Raw genomic sequence first — 13,631 nt, forward strand, 5'->3', positions numbered from 1 at the left:
CATATTAGGCTCAGTGACTTCTGCAAGCTAATACTTAACATTAAGAACAGCATCATTTTTTTTCCTTTAATAAAAAACACAGTGACTCATGTGAAACTAACAATCTACGTTCATCTAAATCGTTCCTCTTGTCCTTGTTGAATAAGGGCATTTTAAAAACCATCAACAATATACACTTGCAGAAAATCCTGAACAACTTTTACACCAATTTCTTACTACATTTTATTCTATATGGCTTAGGACATCAAATAAGAAACGGGATTTAAAAAATTACATACATACTAAACATGAAAATGCTAGTCAATAATGTAATTCCTTGACATTAGGCTACTTTTAAGTAATCATCTCCAATAAAACGGGAATAAAACGTTAATTGGTGTATATATAAAACAGATATGGTCTGATGAGAAGGTTTCAATAAAGCAGAAGGAAAATTCATTATTTTCAACTGCAAAGATACTGTACCTACCAAGTTCTATAAGATACGAGTGGTCAGCCAGGATGAACTCTCCCCTTAATCTTTTGTCTTGACAGTCAACTATCACCAACTCTGCATTCATATCCTTTCATAGGGAAGGAAAAGGAGCATTTTAATTAAATTCTCCCAGAATTCAAGCTGGATCACAACTGGATCTTGTAATCATCTCTTTCATAAAATACATTTACCTTCTGCTTAGTATATATGACAATAGTGATCAAACCATCTGTTTGGAACCAGTCATAACTGTAAAACAAAATATACAGGAAAGAAAGAAAATTATACTTTTTTTTCAGCACACCAAAACGTTTAACCAGCAGTTTTCAAGTAGAGTTTCTTTCACAAAGTTACCAGCCAATTACATTATGTACTATGTTTTCAAGAAGTAATCCCAGAGCCAATAATTTTGAAAAGACAATTAAAATAAAAGCAGTCTAATTACCCATACTGATAGTCAGCACATTGTAGTTAAAGTTACGTGACAGTGGCTTTACTTAAAAAGCATATGCATCCTCTTTGCAATAAATGAATCTTCCTAGAAAGATGGTCAAAGTCCTTGGCTCCAAATGAAATTACTAAATTGCCAGAGTGGGTTCCAAGAGTTATGGATTCCACGCGCATATCAGAAAATCACAATTCCCTTCATCTCCCCAAATCAAGGTTTTACATTCCCATGTTCCCAAGCAACTCAAACATTGCAATTAATAAAGGGTAAGGTAAGCAGTTGAAGGGCATTCTTTCTGATTGCTTGCATTGCCTTAAACTTGCCAGGGTTTCCAACACCTCTTTGTCACAGTAACTTGCCCACCCAAACCCAGAAAAGCTTTTCCTTTCTCTTCCCGTTTTCGTGGGGTCTATCCATCTGACTATCTTACTCCTGGCTCTCCACTGTGTGACACCTACAGTTCTGACCTGTCTCCAGCATCATGAAGCTGCAATCCCAGTCCAAGTCAACTCTATCACCACAAGGTAACCCCTCCCATCTACATTACTACTGTCTTCTCCCTTCCCCATTACCTAACTACTTCTGTCTACTGTTTGAACCTCTTGGACCCAAAAAGAAGGGATGGTTGCACGTAACTAGTCCAGAGATTACCCATTCACAGGAGATTTTGATGCAAAGTCAGAAACTGAACCTTGAGGGCTCAAGGAATAATGGAGTAGAATGATACCTCAGTGACAATAGCAGACGTATCACAGTGTTTTTTTAGGGTCTGCTTTGTTTTACATTTGCAAATTGCAGAAACCTGGATAGCACTATTACATCTTAAAGCATTCCAGCCTGAAATGAGGCACTTTTCCAAGGCACGCCAACTCATACTTTCACAGACAAATAAGTCAAAAAAGTAATCAGCCCAGTTGGAATCACTTCCCAGGAGTTTTCTCAAGCAGTAAGGCTGAGGAGCCAGTGAAAATAAACCGTACATTTATTATGCAATGCAGGGCAGTAAAAGTGTTAGAAACCAGCAGACCAAGCCAAGAAACATGCGTTATGATTTGCTTGTAAGGTCAGTATGACCTCTGGCAAGTTGTTTAAACCTGAACCTCTACCATCCTCTTATAAGTAGGAAAGTTATGATGCATACTCCTTTAGCCAAAACACTGAGATCTAAACATGTAAAAAGTTGCCTTCATTTACTAAGAACTGCATAGAGTTATTAAATAGAATGTGTAAAAGAATGAAAAATAAAAGCTTACCTTGGAGTTAAATCTCTAGCAGAAGCACCTGGCACGTTCTTCTCAGAAACCATACCTACAAAGGGCAGACAGTCATAAAAATATGTGCTGTGACACTCATTTAATAAAAACCATAAAAAGATATGTGTATATTTATATATAAAAATATTTCATATGCAAAATACCCCTTCTCAATATACGTTATTTTCTTTCCACAGGACTGCTGGAAGTACTCGTGCACTTCTTAAAATTTTGCTGTTATTCAGCACTCGCTCCTGGAGAGGAGGCTCCTAGAACATGAAGTTCCTTTTCAGAAATTGAGTTCCATATACCACAGAACCTGTGCATGCAGGCTTCCTGGTACTTGTGAGTTGGTCTCCACTTCATTAGGTATTAGCTTGTGCTTTTATACTTTGTGATAGCAAAGCAGAAAAAAACATTATCTGAATAAATTTAACAGAACTATTTGTTCAGCCTACATTGCTCTACTTTGTGCTTTGCTAAGGATTTTCACAGAATTCAGCTACTTGCTTTAATTATTAAACAACATGAAAACCTGAGAAAAGCCTTTGCTTGGATACAATAGTCGGTCAGCCTTCGCAAAAGTCAATTGGACTAATCTAACTAAATGGAAACAACATATCTGGCAACAATTTGAGCACAGATAACAGGTTAAAGCAGTTGCAATCTTTCATCAATTTCAATACAAGGAAGCTAAATAAAATCAGATAGAAGATGCTGCACAGGCTTGAATATAATATGATTTGTAACACCACAGATAGCAGCAATTTCACTGGACAATGGTTAGGCAGAAGTCTAAGGTAACAGTTGGTAAGTGCTGGACAGCTGGAACTGGCTTCAAGTACATTCAAAGGCAGACCTGGGAAAATTAAAAAGGCTACGAATAAAATAACAATCTAAGAAAATGGGAATTCACACATGAATTATCTTTTATAGGCCAATTAAGTTTTGTAGTTAGACTACAAGTTTAAACACAAGAATTATATGGCTTTGCTATGTGGGATGTAGATAAAACAACAAAGAGGACCATTCTGGTCTAACCCAATCTGCCAGAACTATAAACCGTCCAGATGGGGAATTAACCCAAAACAATTAATACATGCTGGAACTACTTATTCTTTTTCTAATTACCCCTATGGACACACCATCTGCAGCTGCCAAGGAAGCTAAATGACAGAACAGTCAGATCATTGCAAAAGAAAACCAATCATCTCATGATAAAAGCCTTCTCAAAGGCTAAGTCTTTTTCAGGGACTATATTGGACTAAAATAGCAAGGTCTTGGTTGAAGGGATGGCCTCTGTGAGCAGAGCCCAGCAGCTGGCCCATATCAGATCAGAGCCAGCTCCAGCCAGCTCCAAAAGGGACCCGCTGCTGGCCAGAGCTGAGCCAGGGAGTGACGCTGGGTGGGCCTCTGGGAGAACAGATTGAAGGAAGGGGAAAAAAAAAAAACTGCTGTGTAACAACAGCTGGGAGAGAGTGAGGAGTGAGAACCAACTCTGCAGCCCCCCAGGTCAGTGCAGCAGGAGGGCAGGAGGTGCTCCAGGCAGGCAGCAGCAGTTCCCCTGCGGCCTGTGGAGAGGCCCCTGGTGGAGCAGGCTGTCCCCCTGCAGCCCACGGGTCCCACACGGAGCAGATCTCCACGCTGCAGCCCGTGGAGGAGCCCCCGGTGGAGCAGGTGGATGTGGCCTGGAGGAGGCTGCGGCCCATGGAGAGCCCCCGCAGGAGCAGGCCCCGGGCCGGAGCTGCAGCCCGTGGAGAGGAGCCCACGCAGGAGCAGGGGGTCTGGGGGGAGCTGCCGCCCGTGGGGGACCCGTGCTGGAGCAGTTTGCTCCTGGGGGATGGGCCCCGTGGTACGGAGCCGTGTGGGAGCAGTTCCTGAAGAGCTGCTGCCTGTGGGCAGCCCCCACAGGATCAGTTCAGGAAGGACGGCATCCTGTGGAGAGGATGAAGCATCAGGGACTGACCACAGCCCCCATTCCCCTGCACTTTTCGGGGGAAGGGGTGCAAGAAGGTGGATGGAGAGAAGGTGTTTTTAGTTTGCTCTTAGGTCTCATACCTCTCTACTATTACCAACTGTCAATAAATGAAATTTATCTTCTCTACACTGTGCCTGTTTTGCCCATGAGAATAATTGATTTGCAATTTCCTTGTCCTTATCTCAACCCTCGAGCCATTTTCAATTGTATTTTCTACCCCTGTTCCTTTGAGGAGGGGGAGCAAGAGAGTGGCTGTGTGGTGCCTGAGTACCTAGTGGTGTTAAACCACAACAGAGACATATACTATATGCTTATACTGGTCTCTATGGATAAGAGAAATTTATGATCATACACACTCCTGTATGCTTTTGCGGGGCAACAGAAATATACAAACAGCCAGAATAAGACAGGACATTCTCACAAACCAAGTTAATTTTGAACTATTCTGAAATACTGTAAGGTTCTAAGTGAAAACAAGAAATCACATTGTAATAAAAAGAGAATGATTCAGGTGATCAAAGACCCAATTAAGACCCCACTGATCACAGTGGTCATAAATAACAAAGAACTGGAGGTGAATCCAAAGGCTGACAGCAGATAGGAAATGAAGGTGTTTAAGATGCTGAGGGAAGCAAGCACCTCTGCACCTCATGAGAGCGAACTTCAGCTTGTTGAGTGAACTTGCTGGCAAAATCCCACAGAGATCAGATAGGAAGGCTACTGACAGTCTCTCTCAGGTTCTCCTTGTAGCCACACTGGAGAGTTTGCTAGGTGGACTAAGATCTAGACAGAACATTAGCAGGGCAGCCAGTTACAAAAGGTGCTGTCAACAATACGAAGTCCAACTGCTGGCTAATTACAGCTGGCATTCCCTAGGGTATGCCAGGGCTGTTCAACATCCTGATTAGCAGCATGAAGCACACGCCCTGTCCCACTGTCAGGAATTATGTAGATGATAACAAATCTGTGAAAGCAGTTGAAACACTAAAGGTCATGGCTACAATTCAAAGGGACCCTGAAATAGGCTGCCAGAAGCTGCATGAAGCTCAAAAGCAAATGCAGAGTTTTGCACCTGGGACAAAATAATCTTATATAACAAAATGGGCTGGGTGCCTGACTGGATAGAAAGCAGCTTTGCAGAAAACTTCCTGGGGACCTAACAGACAGCAGAAGCCAGGACAGATACTACACCCTTTTGGCAATGAAAGCCAATTGTATCCTCAGCAAAAGCATAGCAATCAGCTTGAGGAAAGCGATTCTTCCTCTCTGTTCAGCAATTGTGGGACCACATCTGGAGTACTGTGTCCAGTTTTGGCTCCCCAGTGCAGGGCGGCAATTACTATACACAAGCGAGTCCAGGGAAGGGCCACGGAGATGGTCAGCAGTTGGAGCACAAAATACATGAGAGGAGGCTGAGGGAACTGGGCTTTTTCAGCCTGCAGAAGAAATGGCTAAGGGACAAGTTTCAGTGCGATCTTCAACTACCTAAAGAAAAGGGGGTGGGGAGGAAGAAGTACAGAAAAGATAGCCAGACTCTTCACAGAGGGAAACAGCTGAAAGCAACAGACAAGTAGCGTCTAGGAAAATTCTGTTTATATTATTGAAAAACAAAACAAACAAAACACCACCACAAACCTCTTCCCTTCCCATGATCATGGGGCTGCTCATGAGCACACTGATCTAGCATCAAAGTTCACCCTGCCATGAGCAAGGGGAGTGTACCAAACTAGCTCCAGATGTTTGTTCTAGCCTAAATTATTTTAGAATTTGGTGAAAACTTTCCATATCTATTGTTTTCTTTGTTCTTTGAAGGCCCAGAACAAGCCCAATCCATATTTATAAACTCCAAATATTATTAAAAAAATAGGAATGCATATATTACTTACACTAAAGAATTCCAGCTGATTGAACCACGAGATTTAGGTTTCTGTACTTGAAGCCCTAACTCAAACTCTCCTCCCACCACCCTCTTCTATGCCATATATATTTTCAAGTTCTGATGCGTTTATACTCAAACACCTGCTTGTTTTCAGATGGCAGAAGTGCCAAAGCCATTTATTTTACCATTAATATTACATAAATATTCATCTTAATAGTTTGGGTACAAAATAAATTCACTTTAGCTTGAAGGTGCAAGGTTGGGAAGATCATTTTTAAAGTATGTGCTTGATGCTAACTCGCTTTCAAACAAATAGGAAGTTTTCAAGTATGCCTTGGGAACGGCAGTGTTTTGAAATGTTGGTGTCTTTTGTTTGAAACTCATACATGAAGAGCTGTCCAGGAGCACATCCACCTTTGAGACTGTTATCATTATATTCTGGAAACTTCAGCTTTCATTGTCCCTTACATTATACAGAATTGATGTTCACAAAAATCAAGGATATATTTGATTGATCTGAGCATACTACACAATAATCATTTATTTATTTTAGATCAGTACAACAAAAATGTCTTCACTAGTGCCCAGAACTTCCTAAAAAAATTTAAAAAAATAAAAAATTGGTGCCCATGTAGGCTCCTCTTTCCACATGTCAGACAGCGCTGCTTATTTCTAGTCTCAGTTTGATTTAAGTTTACAAGAGCTTAAGTTTACGCTGAGACACAGCAACTGAATACAACAAACCTCTTAGAAGATAAAATAAGTATGTCCACGACAGTCAAAGTCAGTGCAAAAACCCCATGAACTGACCTTTACTACTTTGGAAAAAGTCTTGCCAAACAGGTAAACTGAATACAAGAAGCAAGCATCAGTATCAGGCAATTTCAAAATCAGGCAGTTTCACTGGAAAACACAATCAGAATAATTTCCTACATCTCTTGACAAGTCACATAATCTAGACAAAAGTTATTTCTGGAAGCACAAGGGGAAGCAAGACTGGAAGAAATAAGGAGTACTGGTTATTATTCTTTATCTGCATCTACTGTGAACATGAAAGAAACATAGGAAAGCTCCAGACAGCTAGACAAGCACAAAAAGTACGTATTTCATGAACAAACATAACCGAGGAGATGAACACTGAAATAGATGCTGCAGTTAGTCTTCTACTTGAATCAAAATACTTATGGTGTATTTAATGACTACTAACCGCTGCCAATTGATATAATTCTGATAAAATAAAGCAAAATTTGTTTTCTAATTCTCCCTGCCCTTCAAAGCAAGATTGATACGTTCCAACTTGTTCGTTCCAGAAGTCAGGCAGAAAACCCTGTCACAAAGTTTAGCTTAACATCCTACAAGGCTATATAGCAAAACAGGAACAGATAAAATCAGTCTTGCTTACTTTTATACGGTGTATATTTACTTGTAGGCATTATTGTGTAGCTCAAGCTTGTGCATACTGAGAAGTAAACTGCCTTTTATTAAAAGTCAAATACAACATTCACAGAACACAAGAGGATAGCAAGAAAGACAGCATGAGATCACAAGAAAACAAGATTCAAATTCATCTGACAAAGCATCAATGAATACGTTTCCTCTAACCATGCCTGGACTTGCGGGCACGCCACCATGAGAGCTTCTCTGGCTCTATCTCCAGTCATATCTGTTTCTGCTCCTCCTGCCATTCCAAAATTTGACTGTTCCAGGCTCCTTTTCCTAAGATTCAGCCTAGACTTTTCCATGACCAATTTATACACTTTCATGCTAAAAGGTCAGCCTTCAGCACAAAGTGTATTACTTCCCTTCACAGGTATTCATCTTATTTCCTCCACCAACACTCCCCCATCACACCTCATCTCATTGGACTTCATAAGCTGTATTATTTTAGGCAGCCTCTTATACCAAGATGACTAATCACTCCATAACTTTTCCCTAAAAAGATCAAAATCAAACAAACAGTTCTCAATCACTAGCAACCAAAGCGACCCCCAGCGATCAAGGAGGGCTCGGTGAAAGCTTGTGCAAAGCCTGAATACTTTCCTATCTCTGCAAGGACTACTGTCATCCTCCTCATGTATCACAGGACTTCATTTGCTCCTCTTGGAGCTACATCAATTAACAGCCCAGTCATTCCCACAGTTACACCTCAAGTAGTTCAGTCACACTGCGCTCAACTAACACACCTCCATTTCAATTCGTTTTCCAGTGACAAATTTAACTCTATGTGTTACCCCAGATTTTGTCACATCTCTGCTACTCCAGCTGCAGGGCCACCTAGCATTTCTGATACTGAGGATTAAAAAGCCTGGCACTTTTGCAGTGGTACATTTCAATAGCACACAGTTATTTCTGACTTACCTTCTCAAGTAGAAAGCTCGTCCATCTTCTACCTCCCTTTTCTATACTACTCTTCCATACTACTGCACAGCCATCTTCTAACACTTTTATTCACTGAATTTGCAATGCCTGATTAGGATTTTGCCTTCCATAATTCCCAAAGATCACTATGGCCTCAACATCAGATTCAAATGTAAAGACACAGAGAAGCCTGGATAAGCATCATGCATTAAACAATACTCAGGTAAGTTTAAGATTCACTCCCCCCTTGCCCCAGGTGAATACTTACCATTAACCTGTTTCTTCTCTTCAGACAGGACAGAAGAAATGTCTACAAGCATTAAGAAAAAGGAGCACGACAGTAAGAAGTTGCAGCACAGTATTTGCACACATCATACTAAAAAAATAAGCCGAAGTAAGGCTCTCCAAATGAATCTTCCAAAACATTAAAAGATTGACCAGGATGCTTCAGATATCAAGTCAGCAGAATTAAACGCAGCACTGATTACCATTCCAAAATATTATGTGTAATTAAAAAAAAAAAAAGTTTAAAATGACAAAAGTTGCACAGCACTAAAGGGTAGGAAACATAAGAACTTCTTTGGCTCTTCAAAACAAACAGCACAGATTATCTTGTGCAATTATAAGCTTGATAGCCAAGAAGCTCGCTAAGTCTGTCAGACTTTGAAAGACACTTGTCTCAAGACAACACATAGTAGACACTGAATCTGACCTACAACTATCTAAATCCAATCTTTGGCAGAAACCCAGGAAAAGGAAAATCTTCCTTTAAGCTCATTCTGTCAAGCAGCTTTATTTGACAAGTTATCTTCTGAACTTTTCATTATGCCCACAGTATGCTGCAACGACCTCCAAACAACAAAAAAAACATAAATACTAGAAGAAAAACAAGCAGATAAAGACCAAGTAGATGAATACATAGTGCCAATTCATCTACATGGTTCTCATCTCAAGGGCAAAGGCATAGTATCTCTTGGCCACATATCTATCTTCTTGTCCTCTGGATGTACCCAAGCCACTTCTGCCTTCTCTGTATGCATATCTCAAAATTCCCCAGTATAAAGACCCCTTTTATATTTGCCTTTATTAAGAGACAGGTTTGGGGAAGTGGGAGAATCCAATTTGTTCTTCCTGCTCCCTTTCATGAAGGTTAAAAAAAAAAAAAGATGAATGTTTCTCCCCTTACTATGGGCTTTTGAACCCCTCCCACTGCTCTCCATTACAGCAGCCAGTATTAGAGGGAAAATGCCAGTACAACAGCAACAAATAAAAGGTTCCTGGAACAATCTGCCAAGCATACAGTATTGCAAAAGGACTTCAGAGTTGATCAAGAATTGCCCTTATCAGAGTCTTTCACGTTGTGCCACTGTGAGGTGAAAACACTCCACGGGATGAATGGGCCAATTTCCCCAAAGCCTTTGTTTTAGGCTGTATTTCTTCGTATATTCTGCTATACACCACTTCAAGCTTTCTGCCAGGATAGGCAAGTCAGTCACAAAATCTCATTTGTGATTAAAGTGTATTGTTTGAGTTCAAAAGTATTCTCTCATTTCACTCTATTTTAATACACTGCACTGAAACAGGCATTTGCAGATTTGAGGATAATTTTTAGAGGCATTTCCAAGACACAGCCCTACCTCTCTCTTCCTTGGATCGTACTATAGCTCCCAGTCTCATCTCCTTGACTCAATACAAACAAACACATTCATTCCAACTCCCAAGTTATGGTACCAGTGAAGTTACATACAGACACATACTTACGTATGTCTGTGAGAAACATCAGCAATAGTAAAAGGTACAAAAGCAATGTCTGTGCTGATGTTTACAGCCAAGTACTCTGAAGGAAAGGCAAGCAAAATAATGGTGGAAAGCTTAAAGCTGTGAGGAAGAGGAATAGATGAAGAAGATAAACATTCTCCTCAAGAAACTGGCTGCTCGGGGCTTGGACTGGCGTACGCTTCGCTGGGTTAGAAACTGGCTGGATAGCCGGGCCCAGAGAGTTGTGGTGAATGGAGTCAAATCTGGTTGGAGGCCGGTCACTAGTGGTGTCCCCCAGGGCTCGGTACTGGGGCCGGTCCTCTTTAATATCTTTATCGATGATCTGGATGAGGGGATTGAGTGCACCCTCAGTAAGTTTGCAGATGACACCAAGCTAAGTGCGTGTGTCGATCTGCTCGAGGGCAGGAAGGCTCTGCAGGAGGATCTGGATAGGCTGGAGCGATGGGCTGAGGTCAACTGTGTGAAGTTCAACAAGGCCAAGTGCCGGGTCCTGCACCTGGGGCGCAACAACCCCAAGCAGCGCTACAGGCTGGGAGATGAGTGGCTGGAAAGCTGCCTGGCCGAGAGGGACCTGGGAGTATTGGTTGATAGTCGGCTGAATATGAGCCAGCAGTGTGCCCAGGTGGCCAAGAAGGCCAACAGCATCCTGGCCTGCATAAGAAGCAGTGTGGCCAGCAGGTCTAGGGAAGTGATTGTGCCCCTGTACTCGGCTCTGGTGAGGCCGCACCTCGAGTACTGTGTTCAGTTTTGGGCCCCTCGCTACAGGAAGGACATGGACGTGCTCGAGCGAGTCCAGAGAAGGGCGACCAAGCTGGTGAGGGGTCTGGAGAACAAGTCTTACGAGGAGCGGCTGAGGGAGCTGGGCTTGTTCAGCCTGGAGAAGAGGAGGCTCAGGGGCGACCTTATCGCTCTCTACAGTTACCTTAAAGGAGGCTGTAAAGAGGTGGGGGTTGGTCTGTTCTCCCACGTGCCTGGTGACAGGACGAGGGGGAATGGGCGAAAGTTGCGACAGGGGAGTTTTAGGTTGGATGTTAGGAAGTACTTCTTTACCGAAAGTGTTATTAAGCATTGGAACGGGCTGCCCAGGGAGGTGGTGGAGTCACCATCCCTGGAGGTCTTTTAAAGACGTTTAGATGTAGAGCTTAGCGATATGGTTTAGTGGAGTACTTAGTGTTAGGTCGGAGGTTGGACTCGATGATCTTGAGGTCTCTTCCAACCTAGAAATCTGTGATACTGTGATAAAGGAATTATTGTCCTTTGTTGCGGAAGATAAAAGGAGAAGGGAGATAACTGAAATAATAAATCTCTTGCATGCCTGATATGCATGCATGCATACTTGCATGCATACTCTAGTTACTGCCCAGGCCTTCTCAGCAAGTACAAACACTACACATTTCAGTGCACAGCTCCACTGCCCTGTAACATTAAAGAAGGGGCACTTCAGAATCTCCTGCTAGTTGTGTACGCAAGAATAAGCTTCAGCTTCCTTAAAAATTTCAGTGAATACATAACTGTACTATCTTCCAAAGAAAATCCAGAACATAGGAAACAAAACTAAGCTGAACAATCATAAATCTTCCAGCAATGCCCCAACAAACCTACATCTGACTTACTCTTATCATACGATTGCCCTAATGCCACAAGCTCACCCTCTGCCATGAAGAAAAAGCAAATTAGGCTGTTATTTGAAGTCCTCTCATCCCTCCATACATATGGACTCATTTAATCCTATATGCAAAGACATGCACCTTAACTGTGTTTTGTTCTTCTATTTTCAGATCCAAACTTTGCCAAATACAGTTTTCTGGAAGGACACAAGATAAGAAGTATCACTGTCTGATAGTGAAGCTGGTAAATCATGCTTTTGATAATTTACCACTTAAATGAGGATACAGAACCCACCACAAATCACAGCGCACTTTGAGAATTTTGCTAGGAAGAATTTCAGCAAATACAGGCTAATCAGTTGTATTCTTCATTAATAAAATAAAACATTTCAAGCCTTAAAAGGCCAAAAGAGAGACAGGCAACCAAACCACTTTCATACAGCTGGTAACCTTTAACTTGCAAGTTTTACTACAGCAAAGTGTATAAAGCAGTCCTACTAGAGAAGAAAGCAGAGAAAAAGTAAACAGAAGAAAATGGACTGTCATAGCTGGCAGGAACAAAGATATATTTATTTCTTTACTGACTTGCTGTCACAAAAATTCCCTCCAGTTGCAGAAAAGTCAGACTAAGGAGATCAGTAAAAGTCAGGTTTATTTTTAAATTTCTAGCTCAGCTGACAAAATGGCAGTAACTTCCCCGTAATACCTCAACTCTATGAAGCTGTTACACTGTCAAGGTTTCTCCATACATTGCAGCACTCAGCTTAAAAACTCTACAATGGCATTAGCTACCTAGCAACACAGATGTAAAATCCTCTTCCACCCTTCACAAACAGCCAAACTCAACCTAACTGCTTGGCAAAGTGATCTGTGTGCTGAGCAAGTGCATCATGCCCCTTGTCAGAAGTTGAAGAGCTGAAAAAGATGGCTGAATTTGTGAACTACAGCATGCCACAGAATCTGAGAAAAACAGTTGTAAACAGTAATTCTGTCATGCTTTCAGAGCAGATCTGTTAATGGCCTCCATTCAGTGTCTGGTTTCAAGATACTGTGATTTTTCACTGCGACCTACAAACCAAAACAAACACTGGAGTCTTTCGAAACCACCACCAGCATTTTAGGACAATATGCTGCATCTCTTGCTGTCTTGGCTCAGAAGAGTCTGTTGTATCAGCAATTCTTTTCTCTAAGTAAATTCAAACTCTAACAGACTCAGTAAAGTGTTCTGGAAAGGATAACTGTCCATAAACTGTATTCACATATCTCTATTCATACGCAACTTTTGAGATCTGTGTCTGGTGCTGAAATCACCAGAATGAAAATACTGACTTTTATTTCAAGATGTTCTAAATCACATCAGAGGGCTTCATGTAAGAGTTTGCCCCCCCCAGGACCTGAAGAAGAAAGAACAATCCTTGGGAGAAAAAAAATATATATATATACACACACACATATATATATACACACACACACACGTCTGTTTTCTGATGACTTAGAACAATAGACAAAAATTAGCAGTACATTACGTATAAAAGTCTTCATTTATAAAATAGTTTCATCTTCAGGCACATACTATCAAAAGACTGAATACATGCAACAGCCTTCGTCGTTATGTCAGAATACAGACTACCCTTGTAAATACAACAATTCAGGATTTCTCACAACTTTTATTCACAGCTTTGGAATGAAGCATATTAGAAATTATTTCGTTCTAAAAACCCTCACCTTTTGGAGCAGCAATAGGCTTGAAAGCCATTCTCCCAACAAGACATTCCTTCAGCATCGATTCATAATTGACCCAGCGATGAACCTATATTAACAAAATTGGTTTTCACAACATTTGTAATTCTTACT

General features: G+C 41.3%; 1 protein-coding gene across 6 annotated transcripts in view; it reads right to left on the reverse strand.

The window, feature by feature from the left end:
• Positions 1-13,631, reverse strand: part of LOC308192276 (cytochrome b5 reductase 4-like) — a 191,591-nt gene that overhangs the window by 15,744 nt on the left and 162,216 nt on the right. For all 6 annotated transcript variants that reach the window (XM_080585661.1, XM_080585659.1, XM_080585657.1 and 3 more), the window contains exons 4-8: positions 13,503-13,587; positions 8,660-8,701; positions 2,177-2,231; positions 667-724; positions 470-563 (exon numbers count right to left, since the gene is read on the reverse strand). In XM_080585661.1, the coding sequence (XP_080441787.1) occupies positions 470-563; positions 667-724; positions 2,177-2,231; positions 8,660-8,701; positions 13,503-13,587 (334 nt within the window). The remainder of the gene's footprint in view (positions 1-469; positions 564-666; positions 725-2,176; positions 2,232-8,659; positions 8,702-13,502; positions 13,588-13,631) is intronic.

The sequence above is a fragment of the Anser brachyrhynchus genome (assembly GCF_964034855.1).
Source record: "Anser brachyrhynchus genome assembly, chromosome: 3".
NCBI lineage: Eukaryota > Metazoa > Chordata > Aves > Anseriformes > Anatidae > Anser > Anser brachyrhynchus.